Consider the following 13,422-nt stretch of genomic DNA (forward strand, 5'->3'; position numbering starts at 1 on the left):
TAGTGTGGCCTGAGGCACTTCGCTAGCGGAGATCAATCACCACCTCATTTTCAATTATGGAGAGCTTGTCCTCGGAAGGATACAGTCTGGGAGCGCCAACTTGACTAAACACCTCCTTTTTGCTTCTGCATTGAGCGCTTGCATCGTCAAATATTGTGATTCATGCTCTCATGATTGATGAATAGTGTGTAAAGCCTCCCTCGTCCGCCAGAATGTCTGTCCAAGGAGAACTGCTAGATGCCCAATAATGCGATGCCAGCCCGGCTTAATCACCTGCTCGAGACAAGGCTTATCTGGCGGTTCGAGATCAACGCTTCTTGGTCTTTCGCAACTTGACCACAGCATTCCTCCAGCATTTAAGTTTTGATTTCTCCGCAACTGCCTCAGCAGTGTTGGTTTCCTTGAACACCGCCTTCTCGCCTGCCTCCTTCACCACAGCCTGGGACGCGTCGTTGAGAGCCTCCAACGGTCGCTTCAACAAGCCCTTCTGTTTGAATCCATGAGTCTTGCAGCCGTAGAGCCAGGGAACAAGATGATTACACTTTGGACACTAGCCACCGTGTTCATTCTTGATGCATCGACTCGAAAACGAGTGGGTTGGCTTCACAGAACTGTGTAAGGCTGGTCAGGCATCATGGTCTGAGTTTGAGGACTTGTGTGTTGTCCAACAGGGATGAGTCAGCTCTTACCAATGATGGCCGGAGGCATTGCTCGAACGGCTACGAATTTCACTAAAATTCTTGACCATAGGGACTTTCCATTGTCGAAGAGTGTCTCCGGTGTGGTTTTCATTGATCCTAGTGATTTCTTTGCCCATCTTGTCGTTGGGTTCATGTTTGGGGTTTGAGTTCTTTGTCTGAGTCCAAGTTGTTCACGAATGATCAAAGGTAGGGAAACTGGATGAGGTACAGTGTTAAAGATCGACTGCTCTGTGAACATCGATGTTGTTGACGAATTTGATCTGGATAAGAGAATATAAGGCATACCCAGTACCGCAACTACGTTAATGTGTGTGATAGACCTACAATTATCACGGTTGAGTATAGACCATTGAGTGTACTTTCAGATCGGCCATCGAAGGGTTCCAGAGAATCACGCTTGTGGCACTCCAGAACCAAGACTTTAACATGCCGTCGATGTCTACCAGGACCTCACTATTGCCAACGATGTGTTAGTTAAAATCATTCCGAAGCTTTGATCCGCACGAAATCATACCACAAAGGCTTAGTTAAGTGTTTGTTTGTTTGGCAAGGCTGATATCCCCTTGTCGAAAGTGCTCATCATGCCACGAAGTATTACGGCGGATCAAGTTGAACTAATTCCCAGCCTTCAAGAATAATGAGCCCTAATAAGTTTTGCCATATTTTCAAACGCTGTTCTTCTCTTGTCGACGATCTCATTGAAGGTGTCCGCTGGCCCAATGGATCCAATAACGATCTGATCTTTGCCTGAGACGATGCCTTTATATGCCACATCCGTGAATGCATCAATAGGCATTCCGAATTGTCGACCTTTCTCAGCGCCCATGTAGTCATGTATCTCGGCTGTAAAGTGTTAGCCGAGGTAAGAACAAATCTCTCTTGAGCACCTACTCTGAACAACTGGAGGCGAAAGCTCAATTACTTTCACCGAAGAGTCTTTGATTTCTTCACGAAGGCAAAGAACAAAGGCGTTGAGAGCACCCTTCGACGCTGAATATGCTGACAGTCCGAATGCCGGAACGATGGCAATGTTGGTTCCGGTGCTAAAATTATTAGATGACTGGTTCGGCAAATCGATGGATCAGACTATACTTACTATATCAAACTGGTTTCGGATTTCTTGTTCAACAAGAATGGCAAGAATTTCATTGTGAGATTCACCAAAGCCGTGAAATTCACCGACATTTGCATGTGGAAAACACCCAGATCCATGTTTACTGGATCAGACAAAATACTTGGACGCTGTACACCGGCATTGAGGAAAACACAGTCGATATCAGGATATTTTTGTGTTGTTGTGGAAACAAAATCATCAATTCCGTCAATATCACTTAGATCAAACTGGATGCCGTCTGCCTTGTCGCTTCCATGCTTCTGCACAAAGGCATCCAGTCGATCTTGTCTTCGTCCTACGACGATGACCTTGGAGCCTTCCTGGACAAGACGGTCTGCCATGGCAGCACCTATGCCAGCTGTACCACCGACCATGAGGACCTGTTTGTATTGGAAACCCATCTTGAAAGATTGGCAACAAATTGTGGAAGTATACACTGGTGATCAAGAAACTCTTTGAGGATTGTGATGTGAGAATTGGACTCCAAGGAGGGAACATACCAATGTTTTTATACCCACCCATCGTGATATAGTTATACTGAAATTGCAAAGCTCCTCTACCATTTCAGGAAGGAGTCGAGTTGTGAAACCCGCTGCCATATGTTCACGATGCAAGGAGGAGTTGAGCTCGCCTGTGAGGTCTGGAGTGCCGACTGAGTCATTTCCAAACACACGAGCTCATAGACGGCAAGTTGGCTCCAATACCGAATCGATGAACTTTTGATGCTTCATCGACCCCTAATCGTACTCGGATGCTTTTTAGTATAGCCTGAACTTCTGCCGATGATGTCACTACGTAACCCCTTCCTTATTCGGTATGGTCAGCATAGTCCTCAGGCCTCCGACGTCACCCGTACGAGGTACGGAGGACGAGGCATGCCACCACTGCAGTGTGCTGAGTGAGGGAAAACGAGCCGCGGATGTCGGATTTACGGTTTTGCACAACTCTTCCATACCTCCAATCCCACAGCATCTCAAATTGCTGAGCGACTTCGACAGCGATGTTGATGTCAGGGTTGTGTTCCTCTCAAGACTGGTCTTGTCGGTGAACGGCCATGGAGTCCGACTAAGTTGAAGAACCTCCAAAAACACCCTTGTTAACACGTGGTTTGGCTGCATAATATCGGTGTCCATCCTGCACGGCAATTGGTAGGCTAGGAGACATCACAGACATCATGGTTTATGATGGCAAACCGTCGCGGGCGTGTCTGCCATGTAGGAGGAGGAAACTTCGAGTATTACTGCACTTACCCTTAGTCAAGATATTTGACTAACTCCCGGAAAGTGCGATCTCAAAAGGGATTCCTGTGGCCAGTGTATCCGAGCAGGATTGGATTGCACTGGATATCGGAACCCGCATGATTTGCGCATCCAAAACGAAACAAAGTTGGTCAAGCGAAAAGTGCTTGAAGCCAAAAACGTGACCGTGTCACGGTTCGGAGAGCCATCACTCCAACAGAAATCTCGGGGGGCTTTTCTCTCCCATTATGTTCATGGCATCTCTGGAAGCTATGATGTTATTGCACTCTTCGACAATGCGTCTCTTGATACCCACTTAGACGCGAGTATCAATGCAGCAAGCCTGGCATTCTTCCACTTCCAATATTTCTCTCCCAGAGCATCTGACCTCGCCAGGAAAGGATACTACACAGCGCTCAAACTCGTCAATGTGGCCTTGCAGAACCCGAATTCGCTGGCCAGTGACTCAACACTTCTAGCCGTGCTCCTGCTGGATCTCTTCGAAAAATTCACGAACAGCAATTCAAGATCGTCAGTAGCATGGATGAGCCACGTGAACGGAGCCCTGGCTCTTATTAAACTTCGAGATTCTATTCAGTTTCAGACATACATTGGACGTCGCCTCTCATTTCGGCTTGCAACTAGCTTGCTGATTAGCTGTGTCGCAGGCAGTGCGCCAGTGCCTCCTGCGCTCAGGAGTCTTCGTGCGGAACTCGAAAACTATGTGAACGTCGAGGATCCCAAATGGAAGCTCACTGACCTAAGTATTAAGTCTGCAGATCTGAAGGCTGCCATTCATCAAGGGTTGCTCTCAAATGAGGAGAAGATTCTGCAGTCCAAACAACTGGACAGTGAGTTTTCATCATTATCGGCCAACATGCCAGCAACCTGGCTTAGTCAAAGAAAGTACTTGGAGAGGCCATCTCAGAGAGTATTTGGCCAGTTCTACGACCTCTATCCGAGCTACTTCGTCACACAAACCCGCAATGTCATTCGCCTGACAAGGATAGTGCTTAACCATGAAATCCGAACACTGTACAAGGCACAGCCCTTGGACATCGATACCACGACCGAGGCCATACAACTGACCTTCATCGACCGTATCATAGATGATATCGCGCGGGAGATCTGCGCCTCAGGGCCACAATTTACCGGCGCTGGCGAGTCATTGACTCCCAACAAAAAGGCTACTGATTCGGTTCAGAAATTCTTCTGTCACACACTCCTGTTCCCCTTCTATGTCGCAGGCTTGTACGCAAGTCCTGGCAGCATGATCAGGCCTTGGGTGTTGAACCAACTGCGGTACATAGCCAAGGAGTTCGAAGTTCGGCATGCAGCCACAGTCGCTGATATTCTTGATAGCGAAGAGCCAAAAGATCCTTGGAGCGTCTACGCTATCTTGGGAAGTTATGCCTTTGCTTCTTAATATCCTGGGCTATTGGAGACATTTTCTTATGATTTGTCAGATCTTCATTTACTCAGAGAACCCCTCAAGCAACCAATACCATGAAACATCAGCTCGAAGCAAAGTAAAAGAATACTTCAAGTTTGCACCGAGCACTGGCACAAGCCATACTGGAACCCTGCCGCCCTATTGCATTGATTGACTGCAAGATGGAGCAAGCAAATTGTCAGACATGAACTGTTGAACAGTTCCTCGAAACAGCGTCTTGAAACATATGATTTGGTCTATGATCCAATCTACACAAATCAGGAACCAGGAATTGAGGATAAGAAATTGAAAATTGGGTTAAAGATTTGGGGTTTATTAGATGATGACGCTAATATTCTTGCTGTTGGAGGTGTATTTCATCCTCAGCTACACAACTCGGTGCACAACAGTGTGCATCAAGTCAGTCTGTACGAATCGATGTATTATCATTGGGAAGGATTTGAAAATCTTTCGGGACTTGACGATACGCGCAAATCTAGAGCAAGGTCATATATGTTAGCAACTTTGTTCAGCTTGGAATGGAGGGACGATTTTCAACTCACTCAGCAGCTTCATTGGTTCTGCGTTGTCTATCCTCAGCCTCCATCTCGGCTCGCCATTCGGATATAGCACCATTGGCAGCGGCTTGAGATTCTTTCAGGGTCCACAGGTCGCGTGGTTTGATGCCGCAAGGACCACAGCCACACTTCATCGAAGCTGGGTGTCTGCACCTGGGACACACTGCCATGTGCCCTAGATCAAAACATCTGGTCCTCATCACGTGGGTCTGACCTTTATCCTTGTACAAGCAGTTGTGCGATCTTCGAGCTTTGGTTTTGCTGACCAGTCCTACAAATTGTGCGGCATTGGGTGGCCTGAGGCTCCCGTAGCTTCCTTGTGCTTCGCGACGTTCTGCTTTCTCTTTCCTCTCGTACTCCCGCTGAGGGTCTTTCTTGGGGCTTCTTTTCGTCATAGTGGATGGGTTTTTCGTTTGGTTTGGTTTGTTGTTGGGGTTGACACATTCTTTTTTCTCCTGGTTCAGATCACAGATCGAGCTTCTAGGATGAGCAAAAAGTTTTGGAGTATTCTTTGAGCTCGAAATGAAGATGGCTCGCAATTGTGATCTGATCTGTTGTGTAAGAGATATGAGGCTGTATGGTCAAGACAACATCAGATCGAGACCTCAACTCACCTATATAGACATGGTATACGAGATGTGGAGACTCGATGCTGCTCTCTACTAGAAATGGACTTCAAACAATGGGACTCAAAGTCCGTTGTTGAGGGCTTTCTTCAATCCGTGGATCGTAGCTTCCCTATATTCTTTAATATTCTCGCATAAAGCTCAGGGTCAAAGGCTCTTCCCAGAGGGCATAATCTAGGTTGTCCAACCCCTATGAGACAATGGGTTGTTGAATGAAAGAACGAGGAAAGAGATTTTCTATGCGAGCTCAACTCCAAGTTCTTTGTTGACACTTCGCCGCAACAAATCCTGTTTGTCCGGCATTGTTTTATTTCAGCTTTGTACGCTGCAACAGTCAATCCTGCCAGGAATAAGGCCTCATGGGGAGAGTCTTTCCAGCAGTATCCTAGGGTTGGAGGTAGATTCCACACCCGGATCAGCTGCCCCTTTGTGCCGTCCTTCAAGCTCTTTATCACTTGTCGAACAAGCATCCCCTACCTCGGGTTCAGAGTCCTCTGATGGTAAAATCGCTCTCGGAAGGGCCCATTAGCCCAAAGTCGATGCCAATCTCCTCTGTGAATATTTTTTCTGGAGAACTGAACACTCCGCACGAGACTCGAAGGAGATTTATGTGGGCTATTTGGTAGGGTTCCAGATGATGCAGAGTTTTTTTCCACTGCTTTATTTGTGGAGCCCTCCGATGATCAAAACGATTAGGATCAGTGTAATCCGAGTCCTGTGCACAACAGGCAGGACTTTGTGCCGATGTTATCGGTGGAACCGATGTACCTAAGCCTCGTGAGGAGTCTCATGTTCCTCAGGATTCGCTTTTGTCTTTGAGCAATGTGAGAGGTGTGATACCCACGTGCTCTCCTAGCGGCAGAAGTGGGCGGGTGGCAAGACGTGCTTAGTATCTGCGGCTCTCATCCAGACTGAATTATCAAGATATTTAGCCTGAAGGCTCTTGAAAAAGAAAACTAACATTGGTATGCCCTGCAGTAAATGTGTCATCTGAAACTGGACATTGATCCTATTAGAGTCTACCAACACTGACTTGGGCCCTTTCTGGGAAGTAATGGCTTCTGGATATTGATTTACCGTTGTGGGGGTTATATTATTCGACCTCCAGTCCCAATGACTAGTATGTCCCCGAGGACGCTGCTTCAATCGTCACGTCAGCAGCATTTGGCTCCATGATTTTTTGGTTTTGCGCTATGGCGATTTTTGGAGCGATGCGGCAGGCTCGTAGATAGTGTGCAAGTAATCATTTTCTTAAGTGACTACGGCCTGGAGTGCCAGATCGTGTAGTAGCTGGCTTGCTGGTCAGAGGTGAGGTAAACAAATGGGACAGGTGAGGGAGGAAGGAACGGGAGCCTTGTTTGGGCGCGCTTTGGGCTAGGCGAGGTATTCTTCAGAGGACTTTTGGGTGCTTAGTTGGTTGTGACTCACCTATTGCTTGTGTCCGCAGAGGATTACTAAGTTATGTAGTACTCGATGAGCACCCAGAAGACACCCAGTACTCCGTACTCGGTAAGTGCCCGGAGAGCGGCCGCCAATTGAAGCTATGCAGTTGTAGCCTTGTACGGATAGAAATTGGGTGAAAAGCCCAAGACTTGAGAGGTTCTAGTTAGAGTGCATTGATCACCACCACAGGTTCGCCTCTGGTCAAGTTTAAGGCCCCCTAACAATAATGAGCAACTGGCGCTAACTAGGCAGGACTGGGGACACCCGAGGACGCGGCTGAACTTCTGTTTCGAAATCCCTGAGAGACGGCCACAGTTTCGTGGCAGCCACCTGCCCCGTGTGGCCAGACTGACAGGAACGAACTTCCACAAACCGCCCGAAGGATTCTTGGGTCGTTCCTTCCGTTACAACTGCGACGCTCACTGGTTGGTCTTTCTTGGGTTCCATCCTTGCTGCAAATTGTTTTGTTATACTCGTACTAAATTTGTCTTTAGCTTCCCTTTCAAAGAACGAACACGATCATCACACCATTCGTCTGCTATTTTCCAAACTTTGTTACGCCACTCGCTGATAAACATACGAGTATGTTCCGGACAGTTTACATTGCCGTCGACACAACGATTGTTGATCAGTATCGGGAAAGGACAAGTCAAAGGCCTGCAGCAGAAGGATACGAGGTATCTAGCACTGAGAACGTTCGCTCGTCATGTTTCACCTGACGAACTCCTACCTGTAGTACCTGTGGTACTCTGTGCAAACCATCAATGCAAGTCAGACTTGGCGCATGAGATGAAGTGACGAAGCTTCTGTCGGATTGCATGCTATTTAGTGCCTTATAGGCTTGGTGGACCTAGCCTTTTCTACCAGAGACTGTTACGAGTATCCGTATGTAGGCCCAATCCCACGAAACTCTCTTCCCTACTCGTAGTCTTTGGCCCTCTGTGCGGCTCTCGAGGTCCACATTCCACTTGGGGGGTAGGGATAACCAATCAACGAGCCACACACCACTGGCTGCTTTTCAAGTCGAATCCTTTGAACCTTCTCACGAGCAATAGTGATGATTGCTCTCCCTTGGTGGCGGCCTTCATGACTCTCGCCATGGGGTTTGTTCTGTCCTTTGATCCAGCAGCAGTTTGGTACCTCAAAATTGATTTTTGGATGACGCTCAGGAGTACAAAAGTGATGGTCCCAAATATCTCTCATAGCGTCTGGAGCCGAAGGACGTGAGGCTCCTTTGATGTCGCTTCGCGAACTGGACCCCAAACGCTTGCCTTATCCCTGTACTCCATGCCGCTAATCGTGGATGCAACCGGCTGAAATCCAGGCTCCAGATGAATATCAGTATGGTCCGGCTTTAGCTTACCATACTTCGTATGGCTGGACCTCGTTCTTGCTCGCTATTCAGCTCTTTAAGGTATCAGTACTGTTTTGGTACGGTCCAAAAGGCATATCCCTGCACTTTAAAACGACTTTTGTGTTCCCACGCCCCATCCTTTCTTCAGTAGGATTCGACTTCGTTTCCTCGAACACCTCCCCCATGCTTGAATCTGTTTCTGCATCCTTTCCAGCATCCTTCGACCCTTATCGCGGTGAAGTTGCAAGCCCTTCTGACTGATCACCAATTCAGAAAATGGCGCCCTCCAAATATTCACCGCTAAACCCACAGGTTCAATCTGACTTGACATCTGTTCCTATACCAGAAAACAGCAGTATGCAGTTCAGCAATTCCCTTGCAGGATCTGACCCCTATGATCGACTAAGTACACCAAAGAGCGGAAGGAATAACCACACTACTAAATCTCAGCCTCAAGTCGATGTACAATCCGGCAAAGGATCTGGAGAAGGTTTAGCATATACTGGATTTTCGGGCGACATTCTACCCAAGGCACCAAGTAAGTCCTACCCTATGACTATCGCATCAAGTAAGCTAATCGTTTGCAGAGAGGAGACGAACCAGCAATTCATTCTATTCCGTCTGGAGTAACACCAAAGAGTTTGCTGTCTCGCATTTCACCGTTCCAAAGGCAGCTGCACCGTGGGAACATGAGCTGTCTGAGAAGCAGAATGGCCTCCAACCGCCGTCCGATACTGTACGGTATTTTGACCACCGGCGTCAACGCCTCCGTCTGTTCGTCAACAGCGCTTTTCAACTTTTCGTTACGATGTTTCTCGCTGCAGCGATGGCTGCTACGCTCTACGGCTTCTCAACTCTGGACTATGGAATCACCGATACTCAGAAAAGACTCTTCAACGCGCTGGTGACTGGACTTTCTCTAGTCCTCGGCTTCAACGTAGCATCGTCGCTCAAAGGCTATTCGCAGATGATGAGATGGAGATTCTTGGCCTCCGGTTACCGAACAATCCAGGACTTCGAACTCGTGTTGCAGTGCGACAGCCAATCCAAAACCTTTCGCTTGATTTGGGGTGGTCGAACACGCGGCAGATTCTGGCCGAATAAAACGCAGCTGTTGGCGTTCTGGTGGATCTTTTTCTTTACCGCTGTTCAAGTCATCATAGCCATGCTCGGGTTAACATATTCTATTGATGTATCGGAGAAATACGTTTCTTTGACCAATGGTATGTCATTTCATCGTTCCACTCTGCTCTGCTGATGTATATTCGACGAGGGCCACCCCTACTAACCGAATGGTTTCTTTCAGGTACCGTCTCCGCGGTGAATGTGTCATTCATCGGCGATGCGAACTTTGGTTACATAGACGCCAGCGAGCTCTCCGACGCTGATCCGGTGCAAATCCAAGGTGCAACTGCCAACAGCTTGGGTATTACTGGTCAGAATTACGGTATCGTGACCCAACCTTTTGATCTTGATCAAACCTGGGCACAGAGCTACTACACCGACCAAGAGGAAAGCATGTACTGGTATCGTTTTGTTGATCGTGCCGTTGCGAAATGGGACAACGCTGTGAGCTCTGGACGAACTATTAATGCCACCTCATCTTGTGTGGAGTTAAACATAACTTACGGAGGTTATGCAGGATATCAGACCGATAACCTGACCATAATGAACTGGCTCGACTGGGTTGCTCAAGACGGCACGCCGATGTCTTACTGGGTGGACCAGACTGCCAGTGGTTGTACAACTTGGATGGCCAATATGACGGGGGATTGTGGCCCCCGGTGTTTCCAGGTTTACGCACTACAATCCGCGGACAATTTTACGGTCACCAAGCCACGACTCTGGGACTGTCAATCTCATGTCAGCATCGTCGACGGGGTCGAGTACTATCAAAATTCAGATGTCTACCGTATGCCAGATTTCCAAGCGCAGCTATTCGCAGGCGCAATCGGACTGTCGGGTTTCGTTACCACATCCACAAATGACACCGACGATGTGGACGACCTCCAAATGGTGCGCTACCCAATCGATTCGCCGTGGTCACCATCGAGCGACTACGAAGCCGAGGACATGGCTCGATTACTACGATCATTCACAGCTGGCGCGATTTCCGCTTTCGACGACATCGGCCCCCGAATGAACGTGACAGGCAACAGCCCCGGCCCTGCGCAGGTCGTGAACGTGAAATGGAAATTCTCCCTCCTAATCCTTGCCGGCGTGCCTCTGTTCCAAGTCCTCGTACTCCTTCTCGTGATCGCCTTCGCCAACAAAGCCATCATCAAAGACACTAGCCACCTGTCCATGGCACGGCTGCTGCGCCCGCTCGTCGAAAAACTCGGCGATGGCGGCTGCCTGCTCACGGGAGACGAGATCGCCGAGAAACTCGGCAACGTCAAGGTCATCTACGGCGTTCGCGACCCAGGCGTCGGAAACGTCCCCGCGCCCGGCGTTGGTGACACCGGCGACGTCCGCCACCTTGATATCCTGGAGGAGGCCGAGGGCTTTGGTTACCGTCGGGGACGTATGCCTGTAGGCATGTACGATGGAATGTATCCGTCGCGGCGGGATCGAAGCTTCGAGGTGCAGGAGGATGATGGTGGTACAGACGGCGAGACCGTCGGCCTGCTGTCGGACGAGGGCCGGGCCTCGAACGTCGAGGCCCATGATCGCGATGGGATGTGGTGGAAGACACGCCCACAGGCGAGGCAGAGACACAGCCAACGGCGCCTCAGCATATGATGGCGTTTGATTTTGCAAAGCGATGCGCTTCCACATGTTCTCGCACCGGGGTTGGACCTCTTCTGACATTTACAGTATCTTAGGATATTTATGAAAGCCTTTTTAGCGTATATGACGAAAGTGGAGCGCTTGATCCGTAGACGCATTGAACATAAACACATTTTTGAAGTGGTTAAATCCTTGACTTATCATGGCGAAGTACTTCACACGCTGCGAAAGAGGGACACGATTGGTTGGGTTGGGTTCACTGAACGTCGGCAATATTTATATCTTCTATAGACTCTCAGCTACAAGGTCGTATGAGGTCTATGAATAAGCTACGACCCATGTACTGTATCCTGAAGCCCCGTTATGTCGAACATCGGACAACTAATGGTTCACCTCGCCCTTCTTGGCTTGTTGGCTTGAGCCCGCATGAAGAAATCCCTGGCCGCCCTTCTTGTAAGCTCTTCCCAAATGCTGTATCGTGGATAGAATAAGTCGATGCAAGAGTATCATGCTGACTTGCGGAGAGTTTATCATCTCCTTCCCAGATGCCGTCCCGTCGCATCTTTGGTAACATGTTTCCGCCGCTCAAGATGCATGGCCTCATTGCTCGAGTTGAATTTTGCGAGCAAGAATACGGAAAAGTGGCGCACAGATAGGAGGTTTTGGCTAGAGCTTCTGTTGCTTAGGCTTCCTCTCCATCGGTCCACCTATCCTTGTTTTCCACTCTTCATCGAGAGATTGCTTTTCAACCAGAGTTTTGGAGTTCCAGGTTCGATTGTGTTCTTCCTCTTGTAGGGACCACTGCTTGAGCTCGGACCCAATCCATCTGCTGGCATGGTCGGCGGTACGATCTACAGCCTCCATAGCGATCAGGTGACCAACATCTTCAAACAGCACGCTTTGAACGCGGCCAAGCGGTGCGCCTCCACTTCCGCCAACCCCAACACCAGTGTTATCCATCTTCTCCTTGCAGGCTTCAGGGGTGCCGACGTCCGACTTCCCAGCAAACACGTAGAGTACGCTGGGACGAAGCTCTTGGAGCCTGAGGAATGCTTGCGGCCCCTCGCCGCGGTAGAAATTCGGTACCATTGGAGTATCAGGGTTAAGGTCTGGATGGGTTTGTCTGTTTACAGCCTTCCCATTGACGCCATAATTTTCGTAGTTTGGTCTTAAGAAGGTAAACACTTCCTGAGGTACAGGTGTTGTCAATGTAACCTGAGGAGGCTTCGTATCCGAGCCGGATGGATGAAGTAAAGTAGGCAGATCTCTCAGGCCATACTTGACGAATCGATCGAGAACCCGAGGATCCCAAGCCTGGTAGAATTTACTGCTCTGAAACCCCTTTGCTGCCTCTTCTCGCGAAGGCCAGATATCACGGCGGAATGTTGATAGACGGGCTGGGCTAGGACCAGCGTCAGGTGCAACGCTGGCGTATTTTTGAATGACGGGGTCGATCAAGACCAGTGTTGTGAACAAGCGTGGGTGCATGTAGGCGACATTGACACTGTTTTAGGATGAGCTCTGGCAACATAAGACGGGCAAATAAGTTGTCACATACAGATGATTTCCTCCCATCGAATGCCCGATGCCAACCAATGGCCGAGGCATTTGGTCTCTCTTGAGATTGATTAGATGTAATAGATCTCGTGGGTGATCGTTCCACCCGGGATCGTTTCCAAGAAGCTGTTCATTCAACACACTGCTCTGACCTTGCTGTGCTACATCAGCTATCCATATACTCCTAATGCGAAACCCGTTTTGCTTTGACCGAGCATGTATATCATCCCACAAGGGCTCGTAGAGCTCTTTAGGGAAGCCATTGGCATGCGCGCCAATGATTGTGACGTCTCCGGGTTGGGGATTTGGGTTGTCTTTTGGAATGTATTGCTTTACAGCTAGATGTAGCACAGTCTCTTGTGGTCCGCTTGTTGCACGAGCATATTCACGGATATGCTGGCAGGGTATCTTATGTTCGATAATATGAAAGGCAGCCATCTTCGTGAGAGATAGCCACTGGCTTGAGAGGCAGCAGGGTGCAGGAGGCCGCAGGCAGGTTAGGATTACTTCAGGGGAAGAGTCATTATATTATGACAAGACGCGGCAGACTAAGCAGTGTACCTAGGTATTTTGCAGGTAGTTCGTATGAGAGATCTCAGCCTTGATTGATGTTCAAGGTTGCTGGTGATTTAGGTAGGTTGGAGAAACT

At 48.9% G+C, this 13,422-nt stretch overlaps 3 protein-coding genes across 3 annotated transcripts; 2 read left to right on the forward strand and 1 right to left on the reverse strand.

Annotated features, from left to right (window-relative positions):
• Window positions 1–1,329: 1,329 nt before the first annotated feature.
• On the reverse strand, window positions 1,330–2,216 carry LTR84_001936 (uncharacterized protein; the record flags this gene model as incomplete). The annotated part of the gene is made up of 3 exons (XM_064845554.1): window positions 1,330–1,544; window positions 1,593–1,744; window positions 1,885–2,216. The coding sequence occupies 3 exons, from the start codon at window positions 2,214–2,216 to the stop codon at window positions 1,330–1,332; spliced, it is 699 nt and encodes a 232-aa protein (XP_064707099.1).
• A 773-nt stretch (window positions 2,217–2,989) lies between these two features.
• Window positions 2,990–4,479, forward strand: LTR84_001937 (uncharacterized protein; the record flags this gene model as incomplete). The annotated part of the gene is made up of 2 exons (XM_064845555.1): window positions 2,990–3,049; window positions 3,100–4,479. 2 exons carry the CDS (start codon window positions 2,990–2,992, stop codon window positions 4,477–4,479), a joined length of 1,440 nt encoding a protein of 479 aa, XP_064707100.1.
• A 4,364-nt stretch (window positions 4,480–8,843) lies between these two features.
• Window positions 8,844–11,228, forward strand: LTR84_001938 (uncharacterized protein; the record flags this gene model as incomplete). The annotated part of the gene is made up of 3 exons (XM_064845556.1): window positions 8,844–9,024; window positions 9,074–9,709; window positions 9,793–11,228. The coding sequence occupies 3 exons, from the start codon at window positions 8,844–8,846 to the stop codon at window positions 11,226–11,228; spliced, it is 2,253 nt and encodes a 750-aa protein (XP_064707101.1).
• Window positions 11,229–13,422: the final 2,194 nt, after the last annotated feature.

This window comes from Exophiala bonariae (assembly GCF_035927105.1).
Source record: "Exophiala bonariae strain CCFEE 5792 chromosome Unknown scaffold_11, whole genome shotgun sequence".
Lineage (NCBI taxonomy): Eukaryota > Fungi > Ascomycota > Eurotiomycetes > Chaetothyriales > Herpotrichiellaceae > Exophiala > Exophiala bonariae.